The sequence below is a fragment of the Dysidea avara genome, chromosome 13, assembly GCF_963678975.1.
Source record: "Dysidea avara chromosome 13, odDysAvar1.4, whole genome shotgun sequence".
Classification (NCBI taxonomy): domain Eukaryota; kingdom Metazoa; phylum Porifera; class Demospongiae; order Dictyoceratida; family Dysideidae; genus Dysidea; species Dysidea avara.
The window spans coordinates 6,322,743-6,344,308 of record NC_089284.1 but is presented as its reverse complement, the minus strand read 5'-3'; the positions used below and the strand labels follow the sequence as shown (position 1 = coordinate 6,344,308).

The window sequence follows — 21,566 nt, the reverse complement described above, 5'->3', positions numbered from 1 at the left end:
GCTGTAATGTTCAGACTTTACACAGACTGTTGTTATTTCAATCATTAGATGCAAGCAATGGATGACTTTTTTGCTCCAAATGGAGCAAAGCATTTACTAGTTTACTATGAGCACAACAAGGATGTTGATACAGGTAAATTAGCATATTATTTCATGTAAATATTATTCACTAAAAACGTGTTGTTAGGTGGCAAATCAGGCAAAGGGGTGAAGAAAGTTTGGATTACTGATGGAACCAAAGAACCCTTCACTGGACTTGCTATTTTCTTTATTAGAACAATCAGTAGAGCCATTACTACAAGTAATGTAGCTGAGGTATGTCATAAAATTCATGATCAAAATCTTAAGGTATTGGAGTTTTCTTGTACTTATAGGAGGTGAACTTTGGCGTACTGGAATCTAATGGTGGTGGCATATTGGAGGCATTTGAATCATTGCTTTCTAATGTGTTTATTCCAGCGCTAAAACGTCAGAGTGATTGGGGATGCTTATCAGACAGTCATGGCATTGCAATCAGAGAAGAGTTTTTCTCTAAATTGGCATCCTTTGTTTCTGTGCTTAAAAATGCTCAAGCTAGTTTAGCAGATTTGGTCAATCTATCACCTTGTGATGGAGTTGATACAAGGTCTATAAGTGGACCAGCTCAAATTATTGCAGCTGCTAACAATTCAGAGATATTGGAAGCAGCTGAACAGTGTGCCACCAAGTGGTGTAAGGAAATTGAGCAGATATTGACTGAGTCTGAACAGATGCGGAAAGAAGCTGATGACATTGGGCCAAGAGCTGAACTAGATCACTGGAAGAAAAGAATGGCAAAGTTTGATTCTCTTAGCGATTGCATCAAGAGTCCTGATCGTAGAGTGGTCATTGCTATTATAATTGCAGCCAAAAGCAAAGTTTTAAAGGTGAATGCTTATGTCTGGTATTGTGCAGGCTGCTTAAAGATTCCCTTAGTACATCTCTCATCACAGAGCCTGAAATTATCTGGCATTTTCTGGCTAATATCTGAACACATTTAGAAACTTTTTGTACAGCACTATTGAGCATGTCTGACCACATAACAGGATTTGTCAGATCATTTCCAAAAACATAATTTCAGTATCAAAACCAGTGTAAAAAAAAAAACAAGAAAACACTTGCAAACAAAGCAGCACACTATCATCATTGCATGCCACAGTAACAATTTATGTGTGGCATGTGCCTTTTCTGGTTCCAACAAGTCTCTGTTTTCTGTGCTTTACCTTCCTTTTATCTTGGTTTTCTTGATACAAGAAAACCATAGCAAGGAATTAATTTTCTATATTGACACCTGAGTGTATTTAGATACCACAAAACTATTTGAAGTGCTTGCTCCATCTTACACTACTGTAAGATGGAGTAGATACCTGTAACTGCACTTACATAACAATCGTATGACAATTACGCCTTTAAATGATCAGAACACACACCACACAACTATCTAGCTATAATCAGCTACAGTTTAAAACAAGACATAACCATGCCCCTTAATCTATTGTGTAGCTCACTTGAGGCCAGCGAGATCGAGATGCAGTCACAGCCACACATGTGTATCATAACTATATACTAGATAACAAAAAAGTTTAACAAACTATTGCAAATAAAAATTATTAGTAGAGTTCCAGCAATAAATAGTAGTGGAAAAAAAGATGAATGATGGTAGCTATTACAACATAGCTATGTGGGAAAATCCATACTTTGGCATTGAATTACATGCCAATGTAGGGATTTTCTCACATAGCTATGTTGTAATACAGGTCTTTAGAAAAATCTGATATTCACAGGACATGTGAATAGCCACAATGTTTTATGGAACACTGGACATATAACACAGAAATTTGGGAACATGGGATGTTCAATTAGCATCTCGAAATGAATCGATTTAAAAATATATTGCAAAATGCTATTATATCCATATTGTCTGCAGAGTATTATGGCTGGTGCTGTTTGATTGCAGCTGTAGGGAGAATTTTACATTTGGCCTAAAACTTTTTGGTGACTAAAGCACACTTGCTTACTGACTTTCCTTTGGGCTGGATGGTTGTTTACAATGCAGTACTAACAAACATCCATCTTTTACTATTTCTTTAAACAGCCTACAGTTACTGAGGTCATGTTAAAATAATCATGTGTCCAGAGTCTCATAGTGCAACTAATGTTTTTGCATGTTTTCCCAAATTTTTCACAAATTATCATGGTGATAAACATGATTCCGTAAATATACATATTCTTGGATTCTTCCCAATTTGTATTACTACTTTATTTTACAGTAAATTGATATTAGTATTATGTGCATGTAACTGTAGACCTGGAAGCAACTGGACTCTCGCATTACTGATTGTACAAATGAGGCAAAGGACAACGTCAAGTTTCTGTACACACTGGAGAAATATGCTGATCCTCTGTACAAGTGCAATCCTGTATGTGCCTAAGTCTTTCATACTTGAGATGTTACCACTGTATTCTTCAGGTTGCCATGTTGGACAGCATCCCAGGATTGATGAATGCAGTTCGTATGATCAACAGCTATTCACGTTACTACAACACTGGGGAACGGATGACAGCTTTATTTGTCAAAGTCACTAACCAAATGATCACAGCTTGTAAGGCGTACATCACTGATAATGGCTACCACAAGATTTGGGAACAAGAAAGAGATGATGTGCTAAGGAAGTTGGCTGCTTGCAAAAAACTAAATGAAGAGTATCAGCGATGTTTTCACCGTACTAAAGCCAAGCTTCAGGATTCTCCAAATGAAAGGCCATTTGATTTTTCAGAAATGTACATTTTTGGAAAGTTTGATACTTTTGGTCGAAGGTACAGTGTATAGCCTAATATAGTTTGGGCTCCAGTGCATGTGTTATGTTTAGGATTGATAACATTACTGAGTTACTCAAGACCATTGATATCTATGAAACACTTGGCTTGTCCAGGTTGGATGGTATTGATACTTTCAATGGTAGATTTAACTTGCTGGTGACAACACTGAAGAAGAAACCATATGATATCCTTGATCAGCGTAAAATGGATTTTGACCTTGACTACGAGGAGTTTAAAAGACAACTAACAGACCTGAATGTAAGACATTGTGTGTTATTGAATTGGTATTTTAGCTGCTGCAATACAGCTTCAGTTGCAAGGTTTTATGGACAACACATTTGAAAACATTACTTCAGTTCAACGATCCCTTTACCTGCTAGAGAGATTTGAACGGTACGTCTTGCTGCATGCATATTGCTTTAATTAAACCTAGCTGTTCTCAATGTAGGCTAAAATTACCCTGCCTTGACATAGCTGATCGATATCGACATATCATTATTATGTACATCAAAGATTTGGAAGTCATCCAACGAAACTACAATAAAAACAAAGAAAATCCACCAATACCAAGGGATTTACCCCCAATAGCAGGAAGGATAGCCTGGATTAGGCAATTATATCGGCACATTGCTAGTCCTATTCAAGTGTTTCAAAAATTTGACGATTTGATGAAGACTAATGAGGCAAGAAAGGCAATCAAGGGCTACAATAAGTTAGCAAGGGTACTGGTTGAGTATGAAGTGCTGCATCATCAAGCTTGGATTCAACAGGTAAGCACTTGTGTTATAAAGCAATTTCTTTGCATACCATAAATCCAAAAACACATGCATAATAAACTATCACTGTATGGTAACTAGGGATGGGAAGTTAATCAATTTGCATGAAAATCATGATAACTTTGTTGGGAATAAGCGTAGTTTTCACCAACTAGTTTTGATAATCAAAATGGCAATAACTGTGACGATATTTTAAATTTTCAAAACAACCTAGGTGATGGTGTTTTCATTATCACAGTTGAGTAGACATTGATTATGATAATTGTGACATTTTTTCAAAATGATAATTGTATAACAATACCCAACTATTAACATGAAAATGACTCTTTAAAACCAAATCCAATGGAGAAATGCCAGCAAGATTAGCATACGCTGCAGATAATTGCTTCTACTTTAACATGCCAGCTAGAAGTCTAAGAGTGGCTTCCCATGGTACTTGTCCTGAGAATTGCTATCCTTGTCAACATCGTTTGATCAATACCTGCGATAAATCTGCATGTACTATACTCATGTAAACACTAGTTATCACAAGTTAACAAAAATCTACCTTGCAACGTAGCTTACTTTACAAGACAGTACAGTACAATTAAGTTTTAGCCCATTGCTGTTTAAAATGCATACATGATTAGTTTACTGTCACTTGAATAATTATGCTTTTTGTGGGATTGTATTTTAAGTAAGTCCTAAATTGCCAGTTATTGCACTCAAAAGTAATCTTTTCTCCTAGGTGCTATGTGTAGCATTTTAAGACATACTTGTAAGAGCTTTTTTATTGTTTTTATACTGTACTTGGTATTCCATACTTCCTTCAATTATTGCAATTTGTAAATATAACTACAGTTCACTACAACTACATTATAGCTTAGTTTTGTTTCAATAAGTTGCTAACTTATTTTGAACACAATTATGCAGATTGATGTGGCTAAGGCTGGATTGCGAGCCACACTACTGATCAAAAGCACTGGACAGTACCTGGTGAACCTTGATCCACTGATTATCTGTTTTCTGCGAGAGGCTGAATGCCTTGGTAGAATGGGTCTGGAGTTACCACCAGAAGCAATAGAATTTCAATTTATGAGAGAAAAGCTTCGTAAAAGCTACGATGCATTGAGTGTGAGGATATGAGTATATGTTTCTTTTTAATCAACATAATTTCTTATTATAGCAAATGATTCAAGAGTACAAAAGGGTTTGTGAAAAGATTCCTGAACTTTTTGAAACACTGATGGCACCACACTGTCAAAAAGTTGATGCTCTCATTGAACCTGGCCTTACATTTCTGAATTGGTCATCACTGAATATTGTTTCATTTATACAATCCGTTCATACAGGACTGCATGACTTGGAGTTGCTCATTGACAGAGCTTGTGATATCAGGACCTACCGTATAGAGAATGTATTGAAAGACATGAGCTGTGTGCCACTGTGTGAACTGCCTGACAATGAACCATGGACCATTCAAGATTTTGTCAATAGATCAAAGGTGTAGTATACTGTATCAGATGTGTGTAAAATGATTATCATATTCATATATGTACATAGGAGCTTTGTGACAGAGCTAGTACTTACTTGGAAGATAAGAGTGTCCTGGTTGAGAAAGCCACACATGAGCTGATTGAGTTGCTACTTGGCTCTAACAACCAACTGGAAGAGCCTTATGAGGCTGATGATCCAACCATGGAATCTGATGTTCTGGAAGCCCCTAGGACATCATCTTCCATTGCCAACAGTGAAATCCATCTACAGCCAGGGGAGACTGCAGCAATGAAGAGAAAGCAACAGAGAGAGGAACTTCAGCAGGAGGCCCAGTACCTCATAGATCATTTCAGCCATTCAAACCTGGAAGCATTGCTTCGTGTGACTCGCACAACCATGGAAGCAGTTCGTCGTCGTATCACCGTTTCGTCTTCTGTGAGCTATGGTGAATCTAGTGATGACAAGAAGAAAGATTACAAACCAGCATTCAAAGCCAAATGTGTCTTATCCATCCCTAACATAGTGATGCGGCCAAATCTGGATGATGTACAAACAGCTGTTAACCAAGTTGTGCAGAACATTTTGCTAGTACACAAGAAGGTTTACATTTGGGGTCAGAAGGGAAGGAGACAAGCTCTTCCAGTAGAAGTCAATGAAGCAGTGCAGCAGAATAAATTAGAGTCAGCTGTAAGCCACATGAATGCTAAAGCAAGCAAGATACAGGTTGATTCACCAGTCAGTCAAACAACCTACAAAAACTTTTATCACTTAGTGGCTGATAACAGAGAAGTGGCTAAGTTGGTATCACTACTATCAACCAGCATAAATTCTACCAAAAGATTGATCAGCACTGCTTTGGAGCAGTTCAACAAGTACCAGGAATTGTGGATTATGGAGCGTGAAGTAAAGATTAAAGAATTTCTGGACACTAATCCACATCTGTCAGAATTTGAGCAAAACATTATCTTTTATGTTGGATTGGAAGATACAATCAAGGAAGAACCAGAAGTTCTTACGGCAGGAGCCATTGCTCTTGTAACAGGTATATAGAGCGCTAGCTGTGATGCAATTTCAATTTTATGTATTTCAATTACTACAGAGGATTTTAAGATAGCCTTGTGTGCTGAGACAAAGGCTTGGAAAGTAGCATTTGGTCGTGCAATGAATGAATGTTACTGTACTATGATGGATCAAATACTGGGGCAAATTGATGATATTAACAAAAGGCTTTGTCGTCCTGTTAAAGATTTAGATGATGTGCGAGTAGCCATGGCAGCCCTGAAAGAAATAAGAGAATATGAGATACAGATGGACATGTCCATATGTCCTATTGAGGTGGCTTCACTTGTAATTTATGTACTGTATAGTAGGAAAGGTTGGTAAGGAAAAACTTGTTTTGAAAATGAAAACCTCCGTGACAGCAAATATGCATGGGTTTGTTCAACTGAATCAACAGTTTGTCAATAATAAAGGATTACTAAAATTTTAATTTCATACTATGATACATGTAAATAAAAACCTTTATCACACAGTATGGTAGTACTGTATAGTAAGGATCATGAAGGTTTGGGGCCTTTCTTAGTACGTTCACGTTGAGCTGAATCCTCAAAAACATTTAATAACTCATGGATGCAAATACACACGATCTTGAAATTTAGCTCATTTGTAGTACTGCTTGATCCGCTAAAAATATTTCAAAATCTTTTTGCTCAAATGTTTGACATAATATTTACGGCCAATCAAATTTTTCACAACACATTTCCTATGGGGAAGCCATATAAGTACAGTGTCCATTACAGCCCTTTCCCGAACTTGTAATGGAGCCAAACCGTACGTGTCTGTTGTTGACACCTTTGCTGTTACCAATAATCATCTGGTTAGCTGAAATGTTAACTCTGTTGAGAAAAAATCCACTTTTAATTTTTAGCTGTTTTTCAGGATTCAGCTCAACGTGAACGTACTATAGTCAAAGATATCACCCAAAAACCAGCCTCACTTTTCCTTCATAACAGCTTGGCAGTATTCATAACCAAGCCCATAAATGTCTTCAGAACGACCCCAAGCCCTTTCAACAAGTTTCTATAAAATATTATCCTCTTTTATCAGAACCCAAGATAAACCCAGATAACTGAAGCACCATACATTATTGTTGTACTTAAAAACTTCTATTGTCAGCTTATTTTATTGGCTATTTATTATATCACTTTCTTAAAAGGCTTCTGTGATTCTGTTATTTTATTGGCTACTTTAGTGCAATTACAGAAACAAACCATGCAATTTGGGATTAATTTCACTCCTACTATTGGGACTAATGTATGGCAAACTAAATCACTATGTGATTATATGAAAAAGTACACAACTATGCTTAATTTGTACATCACTATACTAAATATGTGTGTAATACTATTTTTGTATTGCAGTTTGTAATTCAATGCACTTTATTTTAAAAAAAAACAGGATTATACACACTAGTTGAGTTTTTGCTTATACGATTTAAATGCTTGGAGAAATCAACTTATTTATGTAGTATTTCTGAAATTGGCAATTCAAAGGGACCATGAACTTGTATTGCACAGAAAATTAACACCAAGGCCAGTTGCAGCAAACGTGTTATATATTCTATTTGCAATGCTCCCACCTCAACTGCTGCATATATTAAACATATCACTTGTTAAATGCACAATGATGTGCATATTTATAAATTATGAAGTCTTTATTGACTGTATAGGAGTCGTATGCAATGCTCAACAAATATCACATAAGTGTAGTTAAAGAAGAAATGGAGAGGGTTGATACCTTGAGATTTCAGTATGGAAACTTGCAATCGAAAGCTGTAAGTGTTCCTGTGTGATATATAAGAGTATGTCATGTGATTGATTGTGCTATGTAGAACGAAGTGCAGTCCCATTTGCTCAACATTCAATCCAACTTTAAAGGAGACCTTCTAGAAAATGTTGAAGTGTTTAAGCAAGATGTTAGCTCATATTCAGATGAATACTCCTCTGTAAGTTAATCCAATTAATGATTATCTACAATGTGATATTAATTTAATTGCAAGGGTGGACCAATGGTTGAAGGGATACCACCAAGGGAGGCTAGTGATCGACTGAATATCTTTCAGAGTAAATTTGATGAGTTGTGGCGTAAATTTCAAACATACTCTGATGGTGAAGACTTGTTTGGTTTGGCAGTAACAGACTACTCTGATCTGCAACGAATTAGGAAGGAGTTGAATTTGGCACAGAAGCTATATGGCTTGTACAATGCAGTCATGGATAGCGTAGATGGCTACTATGACATTTTGTGGTCAGAAGTTGACATTGAGAAGATTAACAATGAATTGCTTGACTTTCAAAACAAGTTTGTCATAATAATACGCTTACATTTTATAACTTGAGTAAAATTATAGATGTCGCAAGTTACCAAAGGGGCTAAAGGACTGGCAAGCTTTTAATGATTTAAAGAAGAAGATTGATGATTTTAACGAGACTTGTCCACTATTGGAGATGATGGCCCACAAAGCCATGAAAGAAAGGCATTGGAAGCGAATTGAGGACATCACTAAATACAAGTTTGATGTTGAATCTGAAAACTTTCAGCTAAGAAATGTTATGGAGGCTCCTTTATTAGAAAACAAAGAAGATATTGAAGTAATATAACATTTGATAATAAGCATGTGCGCATTTCTCACATACTGTGTAGGATATTTGCATTAGTGCTGTGAAGGAACAAGACATTGAAGCAAAGCTGAAGCAAGTCATTGCAGATTGGAGTGCACAGAATCTTGCCTTCAGTAACTTTAAAACACGAGGAGAATTGCTATTACGAGGAGAAGACACTTCTGAAGTGATATCTCTTATGGAGGATTCTCTAATGATATTGGGATCATTGATGTCAAACAGGTCAGTGTGTTGGTTTTACAGGGACTTCTACACTCTTCTAAATGTCATTTTTTTCCTTACACTTTTAGATATAATGCCCCTTTCAAGAAAGAGATACAGTCATGGGTGCAGAAATTGTCTAACACTACAGATATTATAGAGAATTGGCTTGTTGTACAAAACCTGTGGGTATATCTTGAAGCTGTGTTTGTTGGTGGAGACATAGCCAAACAGCTACCAAAGGTACATTGATTGCTATTATTAGAGCAATTTGTCACACTCTGCATACATTTAGGAAGCAAAGCGTTTTTCAAATATTGACAAATCCTGGGTAAAGATCATGTCTCGTGCTCACGAGACAACCAATGTGGTCCAGTGTTGTGTGGGAGATGAGACACTTGGACAGTTGTTGCCTCACTTACTAGAGCAACTGGAGTTGTGTCAAAAATCTCTTACTGGTTACTTAGAGAAGAAACGGCTTGTATTCCCACGTTTCTTTTTCGTATCAGATCCTGCTTTACTGGAAATTCTTGGCCAAGCTTCTGATTCACACACAATTCAGGCACATTTACTGAATGTGTTTGATAACATTAAAACAGTTACTTTTCATGAGAAGGATTATGATAAGATACTTCAAATCAACTCAAGGGAACCAGAAACTATCGATGTGAGATATTTTACAATCTTATCTATCACTGAATGCTTTTGTACTTTTAGCTTGAGAAACCAATAATGGCTCAAGGTAATGTGGAAGTTTGGCTTGGTGCTCTGCTCAAAATGGCTATGCAATCAGTCCATGCTGTGATAAAACAAGCAGCTATAGCAATTGATGATCCAAACTTTGACCTAATGGAATTTCTGCGAACTTATCCCGCTCAGGTATGTGCTGTTTATACACAGCTGTAACAATAGCTATTATTTTGTCAGCCTTACTGGGTCAATTAAGGCTTCATGTCATATATGATAGCATGTTTTTTTTCTACAGAGTTAAGGTAACGAGATACTGAGCGACTGTCAAACAAAAATTTTATTAAGTAAGGCGGGCTTGGTGTTGTTGTGTTGTATATCAGCTGGTAACAGGCCTAAATTGTTGGGAGAATCATAGTGTGCTGACTGGACAGGTACAAGGTACAAGAAAACACACGTAACAGTACAAGATAACATATAAACAACACACTTAGCAACTGGCGCACCTGTAAGCGCATGTGTAGTTTTGCTGACTAATGGTGATATTTTCCTGAACCAAAAATCAGGACTGTCAAACTAGTTGTTGACATTTTGTATAAACAGACTACTAGTTTGGCTTCTTGTCTAGGTCCTGACGGAGCCTTTTGTTAGAAATAATGTTTCTAGTGCTTGTGATCTCAATTTAAAAATATATTTTGTGACCACAGTGTCTTGCTTTAGGCCATATTGTAGTCATATTTCAGCAACTATACGCATTATTCACAAATCCTCTTGTCAGTCCCTCACAAGTGATGTTCTTCAAACCTTAGAATTGTTAGTAAGTTCTCATGGCTCTTCATTGGTCTGATTTTTGGTTCATAGTTTTCACTAATTGGCATGGGGACAACTCATGTTTCCATAGCAACATTTGAATTTCATGTCGATTAATGAGAAGTTAAGAATGCATAAATATTTGATAACAATGCATGAAGAAAAATCAAACCCCTAATCATGAAAAATGATTGGTAGTGTACATGTGGGGTTTACAGTATCCCGTAACCTTAACACATTTTAAGTCAAAATTTGGATGTAGACTGTTTGACACCCAAAATCAAGAAAGTCAATCAAAACATGACCATGCATATTTATGATTTAGTCATAGAAATCATAGTTAAACAGAACTTTTGACAGTAAAGTATTGCATAAACCATTGTACAATCCACTTATAACTTCACATGTACACGGTATTATTTATGTGGCGCCACACATTGTTCTACATGGGTAAAGCAAATTCCACACATGGATAAAGCTAAAGCCACGCTCCAGAGAATGTGTGTGGCTACTCCCCTACACATGTGTCTTGGTGTGATTGTTAAGCCTGTGATGCATTACGTATACTCTAGTGAAGAACAATGCTGACTACTCATGTATGTATAAATTATTATTGCTAAGTTTTTAAGTTTCTATGGAAATTGATTTAACTGAATTTTCTACTAACTGACTACCTAACTGACTGCCTTCATGGTTAACAAGTATACAGAAAAATTAAAATTAGAAATTTTACATTTGAGTATATAGAAATAAAACGTAATGAAACAAGGGAGGTCGTCTACACCTGCAGGTGGGAATTTAATGTACACAAGTTGTATATGGCTAAAGTAGGAAATTATATATCCACTAGTATAGCTGCAGGTGTAGATGACCTCCCTTGTTTCATTGCTTTTTATTTTTATGATCCCAACTTAATTGTAATCATTTTACCTTACAATTATATATACTTAATGCTGATGTATATACTCTATAGGTTGGCTTACTGGGAATACAAATGTTATGGACAAGAGATGCTGAGGATGCTCTGAGGAATGCTCGTAGTGACAAGAAAGTCATGCAAAACACTAACCAACACTTTTTAGACATCCTAAATCAACTTATTGGAATGACAACTGAAAATCTGAAAAAAATTGAGCGAGTTAAGTATGAAACACTTGTCACTATCCATGTTCACCAAAGAGACATTTTTGATGATCTTGTGCGTATGCACATCAAAACTCCTGGAGATTTTGAATGGCTAAAGCAGAGCAGGTTCTACTTCAACGAAGATATTAACAAAACAGTGATCTCCATCACTGATGTGGACTTCCACTATCAAAATGAATTTGTTGGTTGCACAGATCGGCTTGTTATTACCCCATTGACTGATCGTTGTTATATCACTCTAGCTCAAGCTTTGGGAATGTCCCTTGGTGGGGCACCAGCTGGACCTGCTGGAACAGGAAAAACTGGTAAGAATACTATCAAAACTCCTTAGTTTATTGTTTGTTTTACTTAGAAACAACAAAGGATATGGGCAAGGCTCTTGGAAAATATGTGGTAGTATTCAACTGTTCTGATCAGATGGACTTTAGAGGACTTGGTCGTATTTACAAGGGCCTAGCCCAGTCAGGAAGTTGGGGATGTTTTGATGAGTTTAATCGTATTGAATTGCCAGTTCTGTCTGTGGCAGCACAGCAGATTGCTATTGTACTCCAGTGCAAAAAGGAGAGAAAACCTCAGTTCATCTTCACTGATGGTGATGTTGTGGATATGAATCCCGAGTTTGGAATCTTTCTTACAATGGTAGGATACATGTGAGAGATGTGGTATGTATATTATGGGCACCCTCCTATAGAATCCAGGGTATGCAGGTAGACAAGAATTGCCAGAGAATTTAAAGATTAATTTTAGAACTGTTGCTATGATGGTGCCTGACAGACAGGTGATTAGTTCAAATAAACTACTATGTATCTTGTTGCCATCTACTGTTATTTTTCAGATTATTATTCGTGTCAAGCTAGCTAGTTGTGGTTTCCTGGAGAATATTGTATTAGCACGAAAGTTCTATACACTTTATAAATTATGCGAAGAGCAACTGTCCAAACAAGTCCACTATGACTTTGGCCTTCGTAACATTCTTTCTGTTCTGCGAACCCTAGGAGCTAGCAAGAGGGCTAATCCTGAAGACACAGAGAATACAACTGTAATGAGAGTGTTGCGAGACATGAATCTCTCCAAGCTGGTCGATGAAGATGAACCCCTGTTCATGAGTTTGATTAATGACATGTTTCCCGGAATTGTACTGGAAAAGGCTGGCTACCAAGATCTTGAAGAAGCCATTGATAGAGAGGTACCATTATAAAAATTTTCTTGCTTTACAATATTTTTATGGTGTGTAGGTTAAAGACATGGGTATGATAAACCACCCTAGTTGGACACTAAAGCTAATCCAACTATTTGAGACCCAGCGAGTTAGACATGGTATGATGGTACTGGGTCCAAGTGGTGCTGGTAAAACCCAGTGTATACATGGCCTCATGAAGGCTATGACTGTTTGTGGAAATCCACACAAAGAACTACGCATGAACCCAAAGGCAATTACAGCACCACAGATGTTTGGACGATTGGATGTTTCTACTAATGACTGGACAGATGGGATCTTTTCTACCTTATGGAGACGTACACATAAATCCAAGAAGGGAGACCACATTTGGATAGTGCTTGATGGGCCAGTTGATGCCATATGGATTGAGAATCTTAACAGTGTCTTGGATGATAATAAAACACTCACACTGGCTAATGGCGATCGCATTCCAATGGCTCCTAACTGTAAGATTGTTTTTGAGCCCCACAATATTGACAACGCTTCCCCAGCTACGGTATCTCGTAATGGGATGGTATATATGAGCTCTTCTGCTTTAGATTGGAGGCCAATTCTTCAGGGATGGCTTAGCAGGAAGGAAGAGGAAAAGAAAATCACTTCTTCAGAATCCAGCATATTTATGGAACTATTTGATGGTAGCTTCTTAAACCTCTACAATTACATCTCTACCCTCATTGCCAAAATGGAAATATTAGAGTGTAACTATATTACACAGGCATACACCTTACTTGAAGGATTATTACCAGCAAAAGAAGAAAACCAAAGCCTTGAGAAAATTCACCTGGAACACATGTACATATTTGCTCTTATGTGGAGCATTGGTGCACTACAGGAACTAGACAATAGAGCTAAAATGGAAACTTGGTTACGAGAGAACACAGAACTAGATCTTCCTGTTTGTAGCCCTGATTCTGGAGACACCATCTTTGAGTTTAAGGTTGATGATAATGGTCAATGGGTTCACTGGTCTACTCAAGTTGAGGAATACATTTACCCTCCAGATAGTGTGCCTGTGTATGCTAGCATTTTAGTACCTAATGTTGACAATGTTCGTACAGACTTCTTGATTCACACAGTTGCTAAGCAGGAGAAGGGTGTACTTTTAATTGGAGAGCAGGGTTCTGCCAAGACAGTTATTATTAAGGGCTACCAGGGCAAGTCTGATCCTGAAGTACATCTTAGCAAAGGTATGAACTTTTCATCTGCCACTACTCCAGGCCATTTTCAGCGTACAATTGAAAGTTATGTGGACAAGCGTGTAGGCAGTACATTTGGCCCACCAGCTGGTAAGAAAATGACAGTATTCATTGATGATATCAATATGCCTGTTATTAATGAATGGGGTGATCAGATTACAAATGAAATTGTTAGGCAACTGATGGAAATGAAGGGCTTTTATAGCCTTGAAAAGCCAGGCGATTTTACAAGTATTGTTGATATACAGTTCTTAGCTGCCATGATTCATCCTGGCGGAGGTAGAAATGATATACCAAGCAGATTAAAGAGGCAGTTTGTTGTATACAATTGTACACTTCCATCCAATGCTTCCATTGATAAAGTTTTCAATGTTATTGGAAGTGGCTATTTTTGTACACAGCGAGGTTTCACTAATGATGTTAGTGAAATGATCAAGTCTCTTGTAGTCTGCACTCGTAAACTCTGGCAAGCAACAAAGGTATGTTTCCTAGGTATTCAGTAAATTTGTACTTAGCTTATTATTTTACAGATCAAGATGCTACCCACACCAGCAAAATTTCATTACATTTTTAATCTTCGAGATTTATCTCGAATTTGGGAAGGCATGTTGCACGTCAACTCTGACACATTACAATCAATTGAAACATTACTGGCACTTTGGAAACATGAGTGTGTCAGAGTCATTGCTGATCGTTTCACAAATCCAGAAGACAGTGAATGGTTTGATAAGCAGACAGTGAAGGCTATCACAGAAGAGCTTGGTGATGACTGTGCCTCCAAGATGGCAGAGGAGCCTTACTTTGTTGATTTCATGAGAGATCCTCCAGAAGCTACAGGAGATGAGCCAGAAGATGAAGAAATAGAAGCACCAAAGATATATGAAATGGTTAGCAACAATAAACTAATGCCGTGTGCATCATTTTGTCATATTTAGATTCCTTCTTATGCTGAGCTTGAAGAACGTCTAACCAGCTTCATGCTACAATATAATGAGACTGTGAGAGGTGCTGGAATGGATCTAGTGTTCTTCAAAGATGCCATGGTTCACTTGATTAAAGTGTCACGTATTATTCGTACTGATCGTGGAAATGCTCTTCTGGTAGGTGTTGGGGGTTCTGGTAAGCAGAGTCTTACAAGGCTTTCCTCTTTCATTGCTGGATATAAAAACTTCCAAATCACACTTACCAGATCTTACAATGCTAATAATTTAATGGATGATTTAAAATACCTTTATCGTGTAGCTGGGGCACAAGGTAAAGGTATCACATTCATATTTACTGATCAAGAAATCAAAGATGAAGGATTTCTCGAATATCTTAATAATGTTTTGTCTTCTGGTGAAGTGTCAAACCTGTTTGCTAGAGATGAAATTGATGAAATCTGTTCTGAACTCATCCCAGTTATGAAGAGGCAATTTCCTCGTCGACCTCCCACTCCAGAAAACCTTTATGATTATTTCCTTTCAAGGGCCAAACAGAATTTGCATGTTGTCCTTTGCTTTTCTCCTGTAGGGGAGAAGTTCAGGGCTAGAAGTTTAAAATTTCCTGGTCTTATTAGTGGTTGCACTATGGATTGGTTCAGCAGATGGCCAAAGGATGCATTGATTGCTGTAGCTCAACATTTCCTTGCAACATATGAAATAGCTTGTTCAGCCGAAGTTAAACAAGAGGTGGTGCAAGCCATGGGCGTATTTCAGGACTTTGTTGCTGAAACATGTGTCAATTACTTTGAGCGATATCGTAGAGCTACTCATGTCACGCCAAAATCTTATCTTTCTTTTATCTCTGGTTACAAGAGTATCTACTCAGAGAAGAAAAGTACGATTCAAGAACTGGCTAATAGAATGAATACCGGATTAGATAAACTTGTTGAAGCTAGTGAGTCAGTGACTGAACTATCCAAAGAACTTGTTGTTAAGGAAAAAGAACTTGCAGTTGCCTCCGCTGAAGCAGATGAGGTTCTAAAAGAAGTGACAGTGAAAGCTCAAGCAGCAGAAAAGGTGAAGGCTGAAGTGCAAAAAGTTAAAGACAAGGCACAAGCTCTTGTGGATGCAATCAGTGCTGATAAAGCTGTTGCTGAAGGTAAACTCAAGGCAGCTCGACCTGCACTAGAGGAGGCAGAGAATGCTCTTAATACAATTAAACCAGCTCATATTTCTACAGTTAGAAAGCTTGGCAAGCCTCCTCATCTTATCATGCGTATCATGGATTGTGTATTAATGTTGTTTCAACGAAAGTTAGATGCAACAACTCCAGATCCTGATAGGCCTTGCTGCAAACCTTCATGGTCAGAGTCCCTAAAGTTGATGAGTCAGTCAGGATTTCTGCAGGGATTGCAAAACTTTAATAAAGATACAATTAATGAAGAAACAGTAGAGCTAATAGCCCCTTACTTAGAAGCTGAGGATTACACATTGGAAAGTGCTAAGAAGGTATTCACATTCATATATAGTGCAGCCTTACTCAGATCAATCTTAATAGGTGTGTGGTGATGTTGCTGGGTTATGCTCATGGACAAGAGCTATGGTAGTATTTTTTAGCATCAACAAAGAGGTGTTGCCTTTGAAGGCAAATCTGGCTGTGCAAGAAGGGCGATTGGGTAAAGCCAATGCAGAGCTGGCCACAGCTCAAGCCCAACTGGATGAGAAAGAGAAAGAATTGAATGCAGTAAAGGCTCAATATGATGCTGCTATGACCAAGAAACAAGCTCTCATTGGTAAGATTAAATACAGAATTCATGAAGTCTAGTGTGGTGACTTGTTCCTTGATAGATGATGCTGAAGCTTGTAAGAGAAGGATGAATGCTGCTTCAGCTTTGATTGGAGGTCTTGGTGGGGAAAAAGAACGTTGGACTCAGCAAAGTAAAATGTTTCAAGATCAGCTGACTAAGTATGGGGAGTGTAGCATACACAATAATCTGTCATATGACTCCTGATGTGTGTAGGTTAGTGGGTGATGTGCTGTTGGCTACAGGATTTCTGTCATATTCTGGTCCCTTTAACCAAGAGTTCAGAAACTTCTTACTAGAAGCTTGGAAGAAAGAATTGAAAGCTCGCAAAATTCCTTATAGCAATGATATTAACTTGACGGAAATGTTGACAGATCCTGCCACTGTAAGACAGAACCTGTTATCTACATATAATTCACAGATATCTGTGTATTATAGATTGGTGAATGGAACCTTCAAGGTCTGCCAAATGATGACCTCTCAATTCAAAATGGAATAATTGTGACAAAAGCTACTAGGTATCCCCTGTTAATTGATCCACAGGGCCAGGGAAAGAATTGGATCAAGAAACGAGCAGGTGCTGAGATACAGCTCACAACACTGAACAACAAATACTTCAGACAACATCTTGAAGATAGTCTGTCACTTGGAAAGCCTTGTTTGATTGAAGATGTTGAAGAAGAGCTTGATCCTGCTCTTGATAATATTCTTGAGAAAAATTTTATTAAATCAGGAAGCACATTAAAAGTAAGTGATATATATAATTCTGATAACTATAATAACGAGCAAAAATAATGGTAACATATGTACAGTAGTAAAATATGGCACTTAGCTACATACACGCACACTGGAATCCATTTTAGTATGTGGAAGTGTTAGTCAATCATATCCAAGAAAAGCACTGGTTATATATATATTTCTTGGAAAATTAATGTGTAATGCTTTATTTTTACTATACCACCTATGGTATGTATGTGTTGAGCTGGATCCTCAAAAACATTTAATAATTATCTCATGGATGCAATTACACACGATCTTGAAATTTGACTCATTTGTAGCACTGCTTGACCTACTAAAAATATTTTAAGATTTTTCATTCAAATGTCTGACACAATATTTATGGTCAACAGTGTTGGGCAAGTTACTTTTTAAAAGTAACTAGTTACATATTACATATTACTTGCAGCTGAACTATTTAGTTACAGTTACATATTACCCATAAAATAAAGTAACTGTAATAATATTACATATTATATTACTTTGTGTCCACAGCCTTAAGCTGTCACGTGTGAAACTACCACCTTATCACGTGACACGATTGCGTCGTAGGACAATGTGCAAATCTTGATTATAAGTAAGAAGCTGGTGAATAAGCCTCATTCAGTAGGCTTCATTACTTTGTTGTGGCTAGGCGTTACTCAGTAGATTGCTAACGAGATTAGTAACTTTGTTACTTGTAGTAATAATATTACGTAATATTAGATTATCACGTGACACGATTGCGTCGTAGGACAATGTGCAAATCTTGATTATAAGTAAGAAGCTGGTGAATAAGCCTCATTCAGTAGGCTTCATTACTTTGTTGTGGCTAGGCGTTACTCAGTGGATTACTAACGAGATTAGTAACTTCGTTACTTGTAGTAATAATATTACGTAATATTAGATTCGTTACAGTAATTATATTACTTAGGTAACGCGTTACATTTGTAAGTAAAGTAACTTGAGTTATATTACCTGTTTTTATAGCGTATTTCGTTATATTACTTAGTTACCACAAATATAATAATATTACGTAACGCGTTACTTTTGTAATGCGTTACTCCCAACACTGATGGTCAATCTGAATTTTCGCTTTACATTCCTATGGGGAAGCTACAAAAGTGTGGTGTCTTTTACAAACTTACAATGGAACCAAATCACATGTGTCTATTGTCGATGCCTTTACTGTCATGTCACCTTTAATCATTTGGTTGGGTGAAATGTTAATTCTCTTCAGAAAAAAAAATCCACTTTTCGTTTTAGCTTCAATCAAACAAGGCTTTCCAAGTGAAAGTCTTTCCGGCATCACCTTTATAATTACTTATGTGTCACTTAACTTCCGTATCACTTTTTTGTTCTGTTTTGCATTTTGTTTAGTTTATATAAATATTTTTTATAGTTATAACACGCTTACAAGGGATATGACAAAAATATACGCACTCGCGCCAGCGGCGCTCGTGCGTATATTTTTGTTATATCCCAAGTAATTGTGTTATAACTGTTATATTCTACACCCCAGTAGATGAAACGATTATAGATAGCAAGGTATAGGGAAACAGCACCTGCTGAGTAGACATCCTTGATGGATCAGACCATAGATAATAGACACCCCTACCTGGATTGGAAGCACACGTATAGTACCCATACAAAACTACGGTTCTATCCAAGTTTCGTGCCTGAAGTTTTCAAACACTCTTTTTCATTTGAAGATTCTGTTTTACTGTCTGGATACAGCTCGGTTGCTTTAACTAGTAAGTTTAGTAGATTGTTTCTTGGGTGGCGATTGGCCTACTACTGGTATAGGCGTTTTCCGTATAAAAAGTATTTGAACATGTTTGTGAAAATGGCGGGGTGAACAAGTTTAGTTTAAGGCTGATGCTTATTACTAACTAATGCTACGTGTACTGGTATGTGTTTCATGGTATATTCACTCCAGTTTAGTCAAGTTCATAAATCTCGCCTCTCGTATCAACCTTTCGTGCTTGTCAAACTTCTAGCTAATACACATCAGTACACCCACTATGAATAGGCCAAACCTTATATTCCATAGCGGTAGGTTTACTACTTACCAGTAAGCAAAACATGTTCTTATAAAATATACTCCTGGTACAGTGTACAGTATAAGGGGCGCGAAGCACGGATAGATTAGGTGGCGATTAGAAGTTTCCAATCCAGTATAGGGTGTCTATTATCTATGATCAGACATTTCAGATTTTTTAGAGGTGCCACGCCCATCTACTCATGATTAGTGAAGCAGACAAGAGTTTGTGAAAGAGACAAGAGTTCATTGAAAATCCCCCTTGTTCAGTGTGAATGATTCTAGGCGCTTGTCAGTATTAGAGACTTGAAATCCTTTATGAATCAGACATTTTAGACTCTATAACGGTGCCATGCCCATCTACTCGCGATTATTGAAGGAGTCAGGAGTTAGCGAAGGAGGCAACAGTTAATTGAAAATTGCTCAGGTGAATAATTGTAGGTGCTTGTTATTAGAGACTTGTTTACTGTTTGGATAATGATTTTGCGGAATGTGTGTGGAAGTTGCACCATATATGGTAAGCGTAGCCACAAAGCATGGTATATCAGTAATATACCACAGCGCGGCACTTTTGATCTCAGCCACAGGTGTGGTATATGTAATAGTTATACCACTCGTGCCCGTGGTATAACTAATATGTTCTACTTTAGCATGTAGACCCACCTAATTGGCAAAATCTTTAGTTGTTATACCCTTCTCTTATATAGGGAACCAAGTAAGCTGTGATTGTGGGATTCAATTTTAATACATCAAACAGTAGTTTGATTTTATTTTTGCTAATATAGCAATTTTAAGAGACTAGTGTTAATTATGTTACTTTAATTGCTACATTTACAAAAGTAAAAAACAAACTACTGTTGATGTATTAAAATTGAATCCCACAATCACAGGTTGTTTGGCAGAATTCAATCCCACAATCACAGCTTGCTTGATTCCCTATATAAGAGAAGAGGATAACAGTATAACATCAAAGAAATCTGATAATTTCTGGATATAGTGTGCACTCCTATTAGGTGTGCAATGTCTCAAGTTAACGAATGAGATATACACACTGCCTTAATGAGATATACACACTGCCTTAATGAGATGTACACACTGCACTGGTAGCAGTGCGTATATCTCGTTAACGTTTTGAGTCAGTGCAATATGTGATATATATGCACTGGCTTTCCTTTGATCTGAGGTGTAAGGTAAAAATTTTAATAATGACAATTCAGGTGAATTTGGTGCCTAAATCAAGCAGCACCAAATTCACCTGAATTGTTGTTACTAAAAATTTTACCATTAACCTACCATCACAGCCATTTCTTGGCCACCACCTTGGATTTCACATCTTTTTTCACCATAGCCTTTTTGGGGGCCGCACTCTTTCTTTATAGCTTGGCTGTTTTGGATTAGATATCACTTCTTTTTGTATTTGTATCTATGGCCAGCTTTGGGGCTTTTTTAACCTATCCTTTTTCTTTACCACAGGAAGAATAAAAAGACAAAGCAGATTTAAATATTTTAACTATTTCTGATTTTATCAGTAAATATGCAAATTGTATATATAATACATATATTTATTACATGCCAATTATTCCCTACAGGATAACTTGTTTGCAGCTGATTTCTCTACTGGGTGGCTTGAAATATAGATGAACTCTCTACAGGGTGATTTGCTTGCAGCTGAACTCTCTACAGGGTTCTCTCTACAGGGTGGCTTGTTTCTACGTAACTGAACTCTCTACAGGGATATCTGTTTGTAGTTGAACTTTTACAGGGTGATTTGTTTGTAGATGAAGTCTCTACAGGGTGGGGGTGATTTGTTTGTAACCAATCTCTCTACAGATTGACTTGTTTCTAGCTGATCTCTCTACAAGGCAACTTGTTTCCTCTACAGGGTAACTTGTTTGTAGCTGAACTCTCTATAGGGTGATTTGCTTGTAGCTGAACTCTCTACATTGCGTCTAGTTTCTAGCCGATCTCTCTATAAAGTGACTTGTTTCTAGCCAATCTCTCTACAGGGTAAC

At 37.2% G+C, this 21,566-nt stretch overlaps 1 protein-coding gene across 1 annotated transcript in view; it reads left to right on the top strand.

Annotated features, from left to right (window-relative positions):
* The window catches only part of LOC136242738 (dynein axonemal heavy chain 5-like), a 34,035-nt gene that overhangs the window by 2,941 nt on the left and 9,528 nt on the right, over positions 1-21,566 (top strand). Inside the window, exons 3-33 of the mRNA XM_066034193.1 lie at positions 49-133; positions 188-315; positions 375-905; positions 2,325-2,438; positions 2,489-2,835; positions 2,889-3,096; positions 3,146-3,231; positions 3,287-3,608; positions 4,527-4,727; positions 4,780-5,097; positions 5,157-6,132; positions 6,190-6,425; positions 7,819-7,923; positions 7,981-8,094; positions 8,149-8,450; positions 8,500-8,740; positions 8,793-8,992; positions 9,061-9,214; positions 9,267-9,638; positions 9,689-9,850; positions 11,442-11,919; positions 11,967-12,253; positions 12,306-12,392; positions 12,450-12,800; positions 12,850-14,508; positions 14,560-14,916; positions 14,965-16,461; positions 16,511-16,745; positions 16,801-16,918; positions 16,974-17,142; positions 17,196-17,504. Coding sequence (XP_065890265.1) covers positions 49-133; positions 188-315; positions 375-905; positions 2,325-2,438; positions 2,489-2,835; positions 2,889-3,096; positions 3,146-3,231; positions 3,287-3,608; positions 4,527-4,727; positions 4,780-5,097; positions 5,157-6,132; positions 6,190-6,425; positions 7,819-7,923; positions 7,981-8,094; positions 8,149-8,450; positions 8,500-8,740; positions 8,793-8,992; positions 9,061-9,214; positions 9,267-9,638; positions 9,689-9,850; positions 11,442-11,919; positions 11,967-12,253; positions 12,306-12,392; positions 12,450-12,800; positions 12,850-14,508; positions 14,560-14,916; positions 14,965-16,461; positions 16,511-16,745; positions 16,801-16,918; positions 16,974-17,142; positions 17,196-17,504 — 10,749 coding nt within the window. The remainder of the gene's footprint in view (positions 1-48; positions 134-187; positions 316-374; positions 906-2,324; positions 2,439-2,488; positions 2,836-2,888; positions 3,097-3,145; positions 3,232-3,286; positions 3,609-4,526; positions 4,728-4,779; positions 5,098-5,156; positions 6,133-6,189; positions 6,426-7,818; positions 7,924-7,980; positions 8,095-8,148; positions 8,451-8,499; positions 8,741-8,792; positions 8,993-9,060; positions 9,215-9,266; positions 9,639-9,688; positions 9,851-11,441; positions 11,920-11,966; positions 12,254-12,305; positions 12,393-12,449; positions 12,801-12,849; positions 14,509-14,559; positions 14,917-14,964; positions 16,462-16,510; positions 16,746-16,800; positions 16,919-16,973; positions 17,143-17,195; positions 17,505-21,566) is intronic.